The 14,323-nt window shown below is 52.1% G+C and overlaps 7 protein-coding genes across 7 annotated transcripts; 3 read left to right on the plus strand and 4 right to left on the minus strand.

Moving 5' to 3' along the window:
• Positions 1-736: 736 nt before the first annotated feature.
• Positions 737-2,794, minus strand: PV08_08830 (uncharacterized protein; the record flags this gene model as incomplete). Its single annotated transcript, XM_016383152.1, has 5 exons — positions 737-990; positions 1,094-1,780; positions 2,093-2,175; positions 2,225-2,418; positions 2,486-2,794. The coding sequence occupies 5 exons, from the start codon at positions 2,792-2,794 to the stop codon at positions 737-739; spliced, it is 1,527 nt and encodes a 508-aa protein (XP_016233855.1).
• Positions 2,795-3,847: 1,053 nt separating this feature from the next.
• PV08_08831 (uncharacterized protein) lies at positions 3,848-4,642 on the minus strand (the record flags this gene model as incomplete). Its single annotated transcript, XM_016383153.1, has 1 exon — positions 3,848-4,642. The coding sequence occupies one exon, from the start codon at positions 4,640-4,642 to the stop codon at positions 3,848-3,850; it is 795 nt and encodes a 264-aa protein (XP_016233856.1).
• A 514-nt stretch (positions 4,643-5,156) lies between these two features.
• Positions 5,157-6,199, minus strand: PV08_08832 (uncharacterized protein; the record flags this gene model as incomplete). Its single annotated transcript, XM_016383154.1, has 2 exons — positions 5,157-5,768; positions 5,825-6,199. The coding sequence occupies 2 exons, from the start codon at positions 6,197-6,199 to the stop codon at positions 5,157-5,159; spliced, it is 987 nt and encodes a 328-aa protein (XP_016233857.1).
• Positions 6,200-6,246: 47 nt separating this feature from the next.
• PV08_08833 (uncharacterized protein) lies at positions 6,247-6,507 on the plus strand (the record flags this gene model as incomplete). The annotated part of the gene is made up of 1 exon (XM_016383155.1): positions 6,247-6,507. One exon carries the CDS (start codon positions 6,247-6,249, stop codon positions 6,505-6,507), a length of 261 nt encoding a protein of 86 aa, XP_016233858.1.
• A 659-nt stretch (positions 6,508-7,166) lies between these two features.
• PV08_08834 (uncharacterized protein) lies at positions 7,167-9,931 on the plus strand (the record flags this gene model as incomplete). The annotated part of the gene is made up of 3 exons (XM_016383156.1): positions 7,167-7,272; positions 7,382-7,436; positions 7,486-9,931. 3 exons carry the CDS (start codon positions 7,167-7,169, stop codon positions 9,929-9,931), a joined length of 2,607 nt encoding a protein of 868 aa, XP_016233859.1.
• A 1,395-nt stretch (positions 9,932-11,326) lies between these two features.
• Positions 11,327-12,543, plus strand: PV08_08835 (uncharacterized protein; the record flags this gene model as incomplete). The annotated part of the gene is made up of 2 exons (XM_016383157.1): positions 11,327-12,005; positions 12,152-12,543. 2 exons carry the CDS (start codon positions 11,327-11,329, stop codon positions 12,541-12,543), a joined length of 1,071 nt encoding a protein of 356 aa, XP_016233860.1.
• Positions 12,544-13,029: 486 nt separating this feature from the next.
• On the minus strand, positions 13,030-14,105 carry PV08_08836 (uncharacterized protein; the record flags this gene model as incomplete). The annotated part of the gene is made up of 2 exons (XM_016383158.1): positions 13,030-13,973; positions 14,072-14,105. 2 exons carry the CDS (start codon positions 14,103-14,105, stop codon positions 13,030-13,032), a joined length of 978 nt encoding a protein of 325 aa, XP_016233861.1.
• Between the last annotated feature and the right edge of the window lie 218 nt (positions 14,106-14,323).

Raw genomic sequence — 14,323 nt, forward strand, 5'->3', positions numbered from 1 at the left:
CGGTTACTTCGCTTTTCTACTCGTATAGATAGCAAGCCTAGTGATTTTGTACTGTAAATCGTGCCAATACACTACCTAGCTTATATTCAAACTATTACAACTTGTAACCCCCTTTATCTGCTTAACTTTAATATCCGTTGCGCTATTGCCATACATACCGTTCTCGAGCCGTCCAGCTATAAATGGTGTAGCTGCCCCTCTTATGAATGGACGTGGTCCGAAGATTCTCCTCTATAGACAAAACTCGAACAACTGGTGCAGTGTTATGAAAAAGCGAAGTGCAAATTAAAGGCTTTGTTGAACTCGGCCTGGTCGCGCTGCTGGCTGACGAGGCTGAGCGCCCCTTGAGATCGTACACGGTTTTCAGGCTCCGTACTTAGTACCAAGTAAACGCCTCAACAACACCTAATGTACTTCAGGGTCTAGAACCTCACAGGACTGACAATTTGATAAAACATTATTTGTTCGAAGTTTAGTCAGGGGTAGCTCCGAAGTGACATTCGAGAGGATCGAATCAGCCAAGTACGCGTCATGGAAGAGGCTCTTCTCCACTCACAAAATTGCTCGCTTGGAGACCGTCTACATGACTTAACTAGTGCTTTTCGGCCGTTACAGGAATGATACATTCAGGTACATCCTTTTACCCAGCTATACACAGCTTCCCATCGTTAGATCCTCCGTTGAGGACTGTGTTCTCAACAGCTTGCACATCTGTCCTTCGAAATCGTGCATTCCCTTAAAGTTGATATTTGAACTCAGGCGAACGATCGGTGAGCTCTCCAGCTGGAGTAACATAACCTTGCTGGCGAAGCTTCTCTTTCTCAGTCTCTCTTCTCTCGTAGAGGATGCGAATGATAATGAAGACAATGAACGCAAAGGCGAGGGAGCCCAGAGACCATGAGTGACCCAGGACATAACCTGGAGCATCCGTAGACGCGTAGATCTGGCCCGAGATGATACCACCGAGGTTTGTAAGAGTGAGCTGGGTGCCTAAGGTGAGAAAAAGTCATGTTAATCTTCTTGTTCTTTTTCCACAGATGGGAGGGACTTTTCAAAAAGGTGAAATGTCCCAGCATATAGTCGTTTATCTTACCGAGGCTCGCCGCTCTCTTTCCATCGGGGGCAACGTTTCCTGACATCCAAGCGATGTTGCCACCGGTACACAGGAAGCAAGCGGTCGCGATCAAGAACGTGGCAAAGTATCGCACACCAACGGCCACGTCATCCTGCCTGAGGAGAATGGCGTAGCCCGCGATGCCGATCGGGGCACAGACAATCATGATCCAGAAACGCTTGTGGTATTTGTCCGAGATCCAGGCACCGACGGCATAGACAATGGCTCCCCAAACGTTGGGGGGGATGACGAGGTACTGGGCTTGCTTGGTCGAATAGTGGAAGCCGTTCTTGATGATCAGAGGCAAGAACGTGCCGAACCCGTAGAGGATGGTGACGACGGCGATCTGACTGACGCCGTGGAGCCACGTCTTGATGTCCTTGAAAGCGAGCTTGACGTCCTTCATTCCGTAATGACCATCACCGCCGCTGTAGGATTCCGAGAGTTCGGCGCGGACAGCCATGATTTTCTTCTCCTCGTCGTTGAGAAAGTAGGCCGTTTGGTAGTTTGCGGGGATCAACCACACACAACAAGCGGCCCAGACGAGAGTGATGAGACCCTCGATGATGTACAGCCATCTCCACCCGGGATACCCAGCGACATTGTCCATGTAAAGGATTCCAAAAGCGATCAGTCCACCGAATGCGCCGGACAATGCTGAGGCAACTGCGAAACGTTAGATGAGGGGGATTCCTGTATCTGTGGACACGCCATAACATGGGACAAGGGTTTGATTTGGCATGACACAGCAACATCACCATTACAGACACATGTAAACACTGCCCCGTACTGTCTTAGCACCGTCTCCTCTATGGAGTTGTAGGAAGAGAAAGTCATGCATCATGACTTTTAATGCCAGGAGACGAGGCCGCGCTCACGTGACTGCAAGGCTGCTGTATAGGGGCAATGAAGAGGATGTATGGGCGGAACAATCGTATGCCATATGTACTAATGTCGTCCGAGTCCGTTCCAACTTACTGAAAAGATAGGATATTCTTTGGGCCAACTCCTCACGGCGATACCAATTCGCAAGAAGCAATGTCATTGAAGGGAACAGACAGCTTTTGAAAGTCAGCACAGAACTTCACCTGGTTTTTCATTCGGACTCACCCTTCAAACCAGCCTAATAGAAGTCTAATAACAACTAGACCGGCAAAATTCTGGACAAAACCACAGCACATACAGACTAGTCCCCAGCAGAGAACGAGAATCGGTATGACTCGGTTGAATTGTAATCTCTTGACGTATATGGAAGTAGGAAACTCTGCAAGGACATAGGTGGCATAGAAGATTGAGACAGCGGTCTGTAAAAAGGTTTATTAGTACTTGAAGCTTTCTTTTCCGAAGGATACACTTCGTATGGTGAGTGACGAATGGAATAGGTTCCTTTAACGGACTTGCATTCAGCTGGTTGCCTGTCAGGCCAATTTCTGTAGTCATTCCTTGGGAAGCTGCGAAACCAATATTCCCTCTGTCGAGATAGGATATCAACATGCACATCATCATTACGGGAGCGATGTACCAGTCGAGTTTGCGTCGAAGGGCTGCCTCTTTCTTGTTGAAGTCGGCGATGGTGTGGGAGTGACCATCCTCGACGAATTCCGCGACTTCAGCCGTGGACTTTAGCTCGTCAACGGCACTGTCGCGGATGTTATCGTTGGGCTGACGCTTGTCTTCCATATCTTCGAATCTGTTTGATTAGAATCGACCCGAGGTGTGTCTTCTGGGTGCGAAAGGCCAAGGAGCTGATCTCCCTGAATTTGTATGTACGGTATTGGGGTACCGATGTAGGGGCCCCGACCACGAGGGGGATATCTGGAGAAACGGCCGTCTGTTCCACACAACCTTGCAAAGAGATGGTCGAGATTAGGACGGCAACATTAGCAGACAACCGGTGGGAACAGGTGGACATCAGCGTAGACAAGTCCGATGACAGCGTGATATGCGCACCGGTGAGTGTCCGCTCTATCGGGGGTTATGAGGCATCCCATGGGTCACCATGGCCTTTCATCATCTCGACGGGCAACATACCACCTTGGTCAGTCGCTAGAGCCATCCGCACAAGTTCATTGGCTCAGATTCCCAGGCGGACTGCATCTGGGTGAATGATCCGCGGCCGAAAAGGCTTGGGATGCGCACATGGTTGCCTTTCTCGATGTTCGGCACTTCCACAGGGAACAAGATCAAGGTTGGTTGTTGCTTGGACGGCGAAACACACGTCAAGGGTTGCGTGCCTGGTGAGCCAGGGTCCAGCATGCAACGCCTGGAGACGGCGATAGGCCCGAGCAGAAGCGGATATTGGGGTTTCTCCAATCAAACATGCGTAGCGACCCGCCGTATTGGGGAAGCATCTGCTTAGCTAAGGTAAGTTAGTTCGAGACTATTGTCAGCGGCATGATAGCAATCTTGGAAGTTGGAACTGGTATTGTGGATGGATCGGGAGCAGACATCAGGACGATGTCTTCCTATGCCGATAATGGTGATGATATTGAGAACGTATCGGGCAAATGTATCCGTGATTGCATTGCCTCCCCGTCTTGATCTCCTCGACCTTCCGCATTGTACGCACCAGAGGCTCGTCACTGCGACGGATATCCCCAAATCAAACAACCTCTTCCCACTCTTCGACCGTCACCCAACAGTTGTAGGAGTACGTCTGACGTGGAGTTTGTGTTATTCTCAAGCTGTACGTTCACTAGTTGGCGACTGGACACCGCTGAAGGGAAGAGTAAGTTACTTCCCCAGCTCTTTGGCCAGTATTGGTGCCGCGACATTAGAGGTGTGTAGGCTGAGCTGGGTCGCAATCTCAAGCACTTCCATGATTTCTTCGGGAGTTCCTCCGTATCCTAGGACATTCTTCATGTGAAGCTTGAGTCCGGGAACATACAGGTGGGTACTTGCGGCGTCGAAAGCACAATAAACCAATTCTTTAACCTTTGGCTCCAACACTCCGCCCCCTTTACCTGAGCCATCGACATCCTTCAGCCAAGGCACGGATGAGAAGTCCAGGTAAGCCTTGAAGAACTCTGGGTCCAGCGCGAGGAAGTCCTCCCAGAAGGTGTGCCAGTAGCCTCTGTTCTTCGTGAATTCGGCTTTCAACTTCTCGCGTTCAGCATCATAGGGTTTTGCCACGGTTGGATGTGAGTCGTAGATTCCTTCCTCCTTCATGACCTCCACCAGTAAAGGTACACCTATATTGCAGGCGTGGATCCCAAGTGTACCGGTCAGCTCGATCACTTCAATGATTTCAGCAGCCGATGCTCCTTCAGCCAAAGCAGCCTTGATGTGCTGCTGGATTCCAGGCAGATATAAATGGGTTGACGAAGCATCCACTGCTATTGAAATGAGTTGTTGAATCTTTGGGGACAGATGTCGCTTCTTTCGAGGAACAGCAATGAGGTTCACGCTGGCATCGAACAGCTCTGGGCTCAACTTTGCAATGCTCTCCCAGGTCTCATCCCAAGGACCTTCACCAAGCTCTTTCACGAATTTGCTCCTCATTTGGGCAACGTCGTTCGAGGATGACATGCTGAGCAGTTTGATTTATCAGAAGCGTGGTGCTCGTCATATATATCTTTTGCAGTTAATCTAAGGGCAGACGTAAGCCTTAAACCGACCGCATGCGCTCTATAAAACGACAGAATGTGAGGCCGACGAAAGACACTTTTAACACTCGTAGCGTTTTCCGGAACAATCTGGAGGGTGTAAATACCTTCTGGTGCCACAATCGACCAACCGGGCACGAACAACACCCGATGCCGGGAAGACACTTTACCAGCAATACAGTGCGGGGGATTTGTAGAGCTCTGAACATCGACACCTCCACATCGCTCGTATTGTGTTTCCACAGATGGGGTAAATTTCAGGTGAGAATCAACAATATCTGGATTCTTGCTACTTTAAAGTTCAGGGTATTGGATAATCTCTGCATCTAAGCAGGTGACCATGGTCACATATGTGGCTGATTGCTAAGACGGATGAATGTGCTGAATCAAATTCACCAACACCTCTTCCCAGATGTATGCGAGCCAAAGTGAATTCTTCATGCGTTATGCGGCCCAAAGAATCTAGACTGGTTTTGTGGGTTCTCCTCCCATTCGAAATCATGGGCGAATACACATTCCACGCCTTTCGACTCGAGTTCTTGGATTCTCTCAATCGTTTGTTCGGCCAATTTCCTGTCGGCGTGTATGCAACATATCTGCCCATGGTCGTCCAGCCACTCTCCAATTGCACGTTCTTTCCTCATGATTCTGCGATCGTGACAGGCATCTCCTGCCAGGTAAATGCTGCTCATGGGGCCGGTTCTGGCGAGAAGATTAATATGACCCGGCAAATGGCCGGGGGCATCAACGATGTAGAGACTGCCATCGTGGAACAGGTCGAGCACGCGAGGTAGATTGCCATAGGGTTTCCATTCCTGATCAAAATCTGGACCACTCGTAGGCTCTTGTCTCTTCTTTGTCTGTTCCTCAGCATCTTCGTAAGGGTTCGACAGCTCGATTGTTCTTCCCTCGGGTAGTAGATCTGACTCGAAGAATGAATGGCTGCCTCGTAGAGACCCTCCGCCCTGAAGAAGAGCTTGTGCCCCGTTTCCAATCACAAACGTGCTCCGTGGGAAGTCGCGGGGCTCTCCGACATGGTCCCAGTGAACCTAGGAATATCAATCAGTGCCTGAGTGCATGTTATGATGGCATAGACGAAACCCACATGAGAGTATATCACGTAGTCAATATCCTCTGGGCTTAGACCACCAACCGCCAGGCTCGCGGTGACATCTGGTAGAGTATCCAAGGGCTGTCTGGTTTCGATATGCCGTTGAATGGGCTCAATATAACGTTTGGGATCTCGCCGGATGCCCAGGTCGAAGACTATCCGAGTCTTCTGGTTTGTCTCTGCATCCTGATGCACCACTAGGAAGGAAAGAGACGGTACGGTCTTGCGCTCGGTTTCTGAAGCTGGATCAACGAAAAAGCGCTCGGGTAGGGTTAAGTGGCCGGCCTTGAGAGCGTATACCTCGACGGTAGTCTCTGATGCGCTTTCAGGAGGTGAGGGAGGCGCCCGCTTCAGATAGGCGGAAGACATCCCGTCGAAAATGCCCTCTGAGGTCTTTGAGATGACATGAACGCAGCATGTCTCTGAAGATGTTCTTAGACATTCGTCAAACAACCCAACAGGTCCCTTCCAAAGACGGTCCCACTCTGCCGCAAATCGACAGCTGGGAAGATTGGGGTAAAAAGGATATCCCAAAACGGGACTCTTGGGTGGCCCTTTCGCCTAGTGCGCTAGTAGTTTGGCTGGACCTGGCTTTCTCCAAGGAGGCGTTGTCGAGCCTGAGAGGGTTCTTCGAGGCGAATGGTCGCGGTGATCCTTGGGCTCTCTGGGGTTGGTGAGTTTGTTGTCACATGGGACGAATGCAGGGTGTAGAGTGCCCGCTATCGACACACGCTGTTTCTGCAGGGCAAGCTGTTCTGGTTGTTGTCTGATCTAACTTAGAGAGCCAGGGCCTAATAAATCCTGAGCTGATTACACTGTATCCTAAACATGTCGATATTAGGGACACCAGAGGCCTTACTAGGTCCTTGTGCTCTGTTCTGGGTGCTGGGCATACAATATATGTACATGGCATTAGACAGTGGCCTCCACTCAGAAGTCCTTCATTTGGCCCCCCACAGGCATAGCCAGGGCTTGTTGCCCCTCACGAAGGCCTGGAGAGCGCCACAGGCTCTTGCCCCTGGGTGGTGCCTGCAGCGCCTATCGAGCCCCGCCACTGGGGCCAAGCCATTGAAGCCAGTGCCTGCGCGAAAGGTCCAATGCCCTGTCGCCGCCTATCAATCAATCACTCACGCCCATGCTGCAGTCGCTCCGCACCGAAATCGATTGCCCTCTCATCCCTCATTTCTTTCAAAGCATCCCCAGAAAATTTCCCCAGACATTCCTCCTCCATCTTGATCGAGCTCAAGCTCATCGCAGAACTCTCCCAAAGGGCCACCATTCCTATACTCCACATTGAAGCTCATTTTCCAAAACCAGCACCCTTTCCTGCTCCCACATGATTGAGGAACAGGCCAGCACGAAGCTCGATAACAATGACCAGGCTGAGCACCAAGATCAGGACACGGCGGAACCACCCCCCAAGAAGGCCAAAAGATTCCAGTGTCAGCACTGTCAGAGATTCTTTGCTCGCTTAGAGCACCTTCAACGACATGAGAGAACCCGTATGATGGTCTGAGGTGTCATGGAATCGCTTGCTCATGATGTGATTAGATACCCGGGAGAAGCCCTTCGCCTGTACGCAATGCGACAGCAAATTTACCCGAAGGTATGCAGAACGCCCAAAAGACCATCGAGCGTACCTGACTCGGATCCAGTGACCTTCTCGTCCGTCACGAGAGACTGAGCCATGATGCAGAACGCTGGGGAAGAAACGGGAGAGCAGAACATCGCAATAGTGTTTCGCAATCGACGTCCTCGCAACGACCGCTAGATGCAAATGTGAGCGCGAACCTCGATATGACAGATGCCGCCAGCTTGACTTCGCCCGCCTTCTCTACCTCTCAAAACATGGTGGGTGCCGCTTTCATGACACCCAATCCGAACCCGCCGACAGCAGCAACGCCAAATAACCACGACTTGTCTTTCGCGACCTTGCTCATGGCAGCGGAACATGCCCAACCCCAGAACAATCAACGCCATGCTGCGATGCCACAGTCAAATCAACTTTCCAACTCAATCTTTTCTGTTCCAGACCAATTCATGGCCGATTCGGATGCGCAAGCATCAATGCAAGCGCCGTCAAATCACCTGAGCAATATGGGCGGGATGGGTCTCGGCGGGTTTGATTTTGACGACTCACTTCAGGATCTTGCAAATTTCATGGATAACGGGGCACTGTCCTCCTATCATTTCTCTTCTATGATCAGTGCCGAGCAACCTATTCCATTTTTCTCTCCCGAGTCCTTGACACAACCGATGGACATCGCTCCGTCTGCGGGACAACAGCCTGTGTCACGGCCAGTTCAGAACACCGATCGGCAAGAAGACTCGAGCTCATTTTCTCGGTATGGATCACGCTTGCCATCGCTACAACCAGAAGAAAGCCCTACCGCTCATCAGAACGAACAAGACACCCCTCTGAGGCCTCTGCATGATCTCAACATGGACGACAGGCAGAATGTTGCCGTCAAACTTGCCGAGTTCGCGCATGCAGTCCCTAGTAACTTCCAGCTACCTTCTCGACTAGCGCTATCGCGATACCTCGCGGGATACGTCAACGGTTTTCACGAGCATCTTCCCTTCCTTCACATCCACAGTCTTTCAGTCAACAACTGTTCCATAGAACTCATACTCGCCATGGCTGCTGTCGGAGCTCAGTATTGCTTCGAGGGTCAAAAAGGCGTGGAGCTCTTCAATGTAAGCCAGTCGATCGCAATACAGCGCATTCGACAGCGGGATGCCAAACTTGCTGCGTCGCATCGTTCGGCAGATACTCCCTCGACGTATTCTAGCCAACAGAAGTATAGCGAGGCTTTCCATGTCGAAGGGACGCCTCGAAGTGGCTCGTTGTCTGGCTGCCTCGGGTTGCCATCTCAACCTGAAGATCCGGCCGCTGACAAGGAAGAGCTGATGCAAACAGCGCAGGCATTACTCCTGCTGATGGCTATGGCTACATGGGCGAAACATCGTGAAATTCTACGTGAAGCTCTTGCCATTCAGAGCGTCCTGGCAACCCTAGTGCGAGATGATGGGTTCAAAAGCCCACCCTTGACGGACAATATTACTTGGTCAGAATGGATTCGGCGCGAAACAACCAAGCGGACCAAGTTCATAGTTTTCTGTTTCTTTAATTTCCACACCATCGTCTACAACATCCCGTCTCTCATCCTCGCTTCAGAGCTCGATCTGCCACTCCCTTGCAACGCTGCTGAATTCAAAGCACCTACGGGCGCCAAATGGAAGGAAATTCATTCCCGCACACCGCCAGAGGTTGGGTTTCAGACGGCTCTACATCGCCTATTCTCCCGCACCAACACTGAAGTCAACACCTACAATTCCTCGCTTGGAAACTACGTTCTCGTTCACGCCATCCTCCAACACATTTTCTTCGTCCGCCATACCTCACGCTACTGTCTTGATCACGATGGCGAACTACGCAACGACGACGTCGCCGCTATTGAGCAAGCTCTTCGAAATTGGCAGATGGCATGGAAACGGAACCCGGAGTCCTCCCTCGATCCAATGAATCCAAATGGCCCCGTGACGTTCAATTCCACGGCGCTGCTACGACTAGCATATATCAGACTGAACGTCGACCTAGGTCCTGGTCGCGCGCTGGACACTCGTGACCCCACACAGATCGCCAATGCCTTTCGCGACAGCCCATCAGTCAAACGCACCCCGAAACTCGTGCGCGCCGTGCTACACTCGGCCCACGCACTGAGCATCCCCGTCAAGATCGGCATCCACCTGGTTGCGCAAACACAAACGTTCATGTGGTCCATTCAACACTCGCTATGTACGCTGGAATGTGCGTTTTTGCTGAGCAAGTGGTTAGAAGCGTTGAGCCTACCAGACGCGGGGCCATCAATCACCAATGACGAACAGAAAATCGTGACGCTGGTCAAGACTATGCTGGACGAGACAGAGTTCGCCATGCCCGTAGACGTGCCGATGGGTACTCCTGCAGCCATGAAATACCTCAGCGCTGGCGTGTTGAGGGTGTGGGCACAGGTCTTTCGAGGCTCACAGACATGGGCAATTGTAGATGTCATTGGATCGAGTTTGAACATTTACGCCGACATGCTGGAAGCGGGTTGACCATGGCCTGGACATCGTGGGAAATGCGTTGCTTACTAGGTTGATTATGCGTCATCTTCGGTTGAAAATCAGAGGCCACCTTGTTATGAAAAGATACCCATGAGAGTGAGTAATGCTACTGGAGAGGCGACAGAGATGCGTTTACTTGGCTTTCGACGTTTGCCTTGGCTGTAAATGTTTCGATCGTGTTCGGTATGCACATGTATGTATATATTTAGGTATTTGATAGACCCCGAACCACTAATACATGCATACCTGGCCCCCCCCCGCACTCTATCTAGGTACCGAATCCTCGTAGCCCTTACACTACATTCTGACGAAAGAGGAAAGAGAATTGAGAAGATAGATGTATTCCCATTCCATTGGACTTGGCGAAGCCTAAATAGAGGCCCGTGTTGTCTGCAGGGAGGACGGTATATTGAGGAGATCAGGATGGACCGGGGTCACTGGTCTCCGGGTGGGCGCCAAGACTAGGCTGGTGCAGTCTAGAACGTCTATCGCCTTTGAAGGGCCATGTCTGAAAGGACTATATGAGTACAGAGACAGTGGTTGGGATGATGTTGGCGTAGAGAAGAATGAATCCTTCCCAAGGCGGCGGCACCGGGCGGCCGAATCCGGCGGGAAGGTCTGTGTTCATGCTCGTATTTTACTCAATCTGTTATTATTTGTTACTAACTTCGTCTTCTTTCTTCACCGTGCACGGTGCTCGATTTCTAAGCCGGCTGATGAATAGGAGATGAAATATCAGTCGCTACAGTCAAGCCACCTACCTAGGCAAAGCGTTTTCGAATTCATCGAGTGGCTCTATCCATTCAATAGAGCTGTCATCAATATCCCCGCCAATGTGAACCTACAAGTCTTTTTGTTTTCAAGTCAGAGCGCCACGTTTCCGCTTGTGGCACTGCCATGCGAAAGGATGCTGAAGAGTTGAGCCGCATTCTTCAAGGGGTCCCACCCAACGTAAGCTTGATGTTGAGAGTGTGTGAGTGTGCCAGTCGTGTAACTACACACAGACGGCCAAGAGAAAGCCACCTCGTTCCTCGCCAGAAAGCGATGAGATGGCGCTTCCATCGGAGGCAATTACTTTCCCCAGGTGCGCCTTGAACGAGAACTAGTTCGAGGGTCTATTGCCTGTTCACAGAAGCTAGGATACCCACGAGACTGAAAGTTTGCGCGAATTAACTTTTCAGATTTTGGATGCAAGCCGGAAGGTCAAGTTCGGATGCACCGCCAGAAGGGTGATCGGGTTTACACCAATTGTCTATGTATAGAGCGGGAGCCCCCGGGGGAAAGGTAGGCAAAAGGTAACATCCTGAACGCGGCAGAATTGTGTTGCATTGTGAATTCCATTTCCTTCCTGCGGGCAGAAACGTCAAAGAGACAGACACAAAAACCATGTACACCCACAATTCTCTATTTCTTCTCACACTCGCGAGCATCCAGGGCCTGTCTTCCGCCTGCTCCAGGGCGACCTACAATGCCAGAGTCGATGGTCGATATACAATCGGTCGTACGGTGGACTTCGTCACCGACACAAACACCACCTTCTGGGCTTTTCCTGCCGGGCTGGAAAGAACCGGGGGAGTGCCCGAGAACGCGCTGAACTGGACGACCAAATATGGCTCCATCATAGCGTTGATGTACAACTCGGCCTTTACCGAGGGCATGAACTCGGAAGGTCTCACCGGCAGCACACTGTACCTGGGGGACAGCGTGTATCCGACGCGCAACACTTCGATTCCGGGCGTCTACAACACACTCTGGATGGGATACGTCCTGGACAACTACGCCACCGTCGCCGAAGCCGCTGAGGACATATGCGGCGGTGCGGAAAAGTTCCAGGTCGTGTCCAAGCCCGTTGTTCCCGGAGTCAGCACCAACTTGCACGTCGCATTCACCGACACAACGGGCGACAATCTCATCATGGAGTACACCGAGGGCGAGCTGAGCTGCTACCATTCACCCAATTACACCGTCATGACGAACGAGCCGGCGTACAACAAACAACTGGCCATCAACGCGTACTGGGAGGAGATTGCCAACTACTCTCTCCCCGGCACGGCGCGTCCTGCAGGTGAGTATGATGGAATTTTTCTTTTTGCTCTCTCTCTCTCTGTCTCTCTCACGCGCGCGCACGCGCTCGCCATCATAAGCAGGGGGAAAGTTCAGTGAAACGAAAAAGGCATGAATTTGGCTGACACATTTCGTTCTTCACCTTAGATCGTTTCGCGCGACTTTCGTTCTACAACCGCTACATCCCCCCTGCGAATGACTCGGCAACCGCGGTGTCGTACACGGCGGGCATGATGAGAGCCGTCAGCGACCCGATGATCCCGCTTGTCTCGACGAACCAGGCCGGAACCCAAGACATTTGGCCCACGCTGTGGAGGACGTACATTGACATCCGCGACAGGGTCCTGTATTTCGAGAGCGCCACCAGTCCCATGCTGTTCTGGTTTGATTTCCACGACTTCGACCTCTCCACTTCGGGCGAGACCAAGGTCCTCTCCTTGATTGGAACCCCGTGGGAGTCGCGGGTTGGTAACGTGACGGAGGATTTTGTGACCGTCACCGACTCGGCAGCTTGTGCCCACATCTATACCACTTGCTAGACTGTTGTTTGCTGGTGGTTTTATGTCAATGTGGCACCGTACTGCTCGTAGTTAGATTTTTAAGCCAGATCTTCGAGTGTGACTATAATACCATCACAAGATCTGTGTAATTAGCTCTATATGATTACCTTCCTCTTTCCGCGTCCTATTGGCCAATACCCTGCTTGGGGTTCATTGGTTGTCACTTGTTTTTTTTAGTACAGCCAAATCCATTATGCTCTTTCTTTCTTTCTTTCTTTCTTTCTTTCCTTCCTTCTCTTTTTGGTTTATTTCGGCCATTAAACCATCTCCAATCTACTAGTCCAGAGTACAGAGGTTGACGCTTGTGTGTGTGTGTGTGTGTGTGTGTGTGTGTTGAAACCGGAAAGCAAAACATATGGCCATCTACGGGTAGGATATTGATAACCGTGAAGAAGGACACGTCGGTTGAATTTCTTGTCATCATTGTAGTATTCACATAGTAGTCCATTCGACCCTGCTTTGATTCTATCTCCCCTGTTCATTCAACCACTTGTACACGACCCTCGCGTCTTTGCCCTTGTACCTCTCGTCGGCCATGGCCTCGGTGAAGGCGGCCAGGGTGGGCTTGTCGAGGATGGTTCTGGCGCCGACCATGTCGGCGAGGCTGCTGCCCATCTCGAGGACGTGCTTGCACAGCTCGATGCGGAAGCCGCCCTCGTAGCCCCGGGACGCGGGGGCGTTGGGCTGGATGCCGGGGACCGGGTTGCTCTGGCTGGTGACCCAGCACTGGCCGCCGGACACGTTGATGACGTCGGTGAGCAGCTTGAGGTCGAGGTTCATCTTGGCGCCGATGTTGAGGGCCTCGCTGGCCGCCAGCGACGTGATGGCCGACAGGTAGTTGTTGATGACCTTGAACGCCGTGCCCGCGCCCACCTCGCCGCAGTGGAACACGCTGTCCCGCCTGCCCATGTACTGCAGGTACGACCTGGCCCGCTCGAACGCCGCCGCGGTGCCGGCCCCGACCATGAAGGTGAGCGTGCCGGCCTCGGCGCCCATGGGCCCGCCGGACACGGGCGCGTCGACAAAGTCCAGCGTCGCCCCCGCCTCCCTCGCCGCGCTGCCGCCGACCTTGAGGATCGTCGCCGTCTCGATCGTGCCGCACTCCATGATCAGCTTCTTCTCGCCGCTGGTGGACCGGGACACGTCGACCGCTGCCGGGATGATCCCCGTCGTCGCGTCGAGGTACACCTTTTCCACCGCCCCCGCCGTCGGGAGCATCGTGATGACCGTGTTGGCGCGCGTGATGGCCTCCCGCCCGCTCGAGATGACCTCTACGGGTCCCTGCCCGGCCATCTGATGCAGGAATTTCTGGATCAGCGTCTCCGACACGTCGCAGATCAGGAGCGTGTATGAGTCGTCGAGTTTCGTCCGGAGGTTGACTGCCATCGAGTATCCCATGACTCCGATGCCTGTGTCCAGTGGTCAGTCGTCCGTGCGTGGGCGTGAGGTTGCATGTATATGATGCACACACACCAGTACCTTGGGGAGACATGAATGAGAAACGTACCAATGAAGGCTATCGTCTTGTCTGCTGAAGACATCTTTGGACGTGCTACAGTATACCTGTTACTGTTCTGTGTGCGGTGACGTTGTTGTTGTCGTTGCTGCTACCGTTGCTGTACTTGGAGAGATGTGTGTATGAGATGATGTCAACTCTAGTCAGCGGTCTAGTCTAGGCGAGGTGGTTAAACGACCTTTGCACGTGGTACAGATTCAGTCTGAAACCAAATATACCAGTAGAACTGACAAGTGACAAGTA

The sequence above is a fragment of the Exophiala spinifera genome (genome assembly GCF_000836115.1).
Source record: "Exophiala spinifera strain CBS 89968 unplaced genomic scaffold supercont1.6, whole genome shotgun sequence".
NCBI lineage: Eukaryota > Fungi > Ascomycota > Eurotiomycetes > Chaetothyriales > Herpotrichiellaceae > Exophiala > Exophiala spinifera.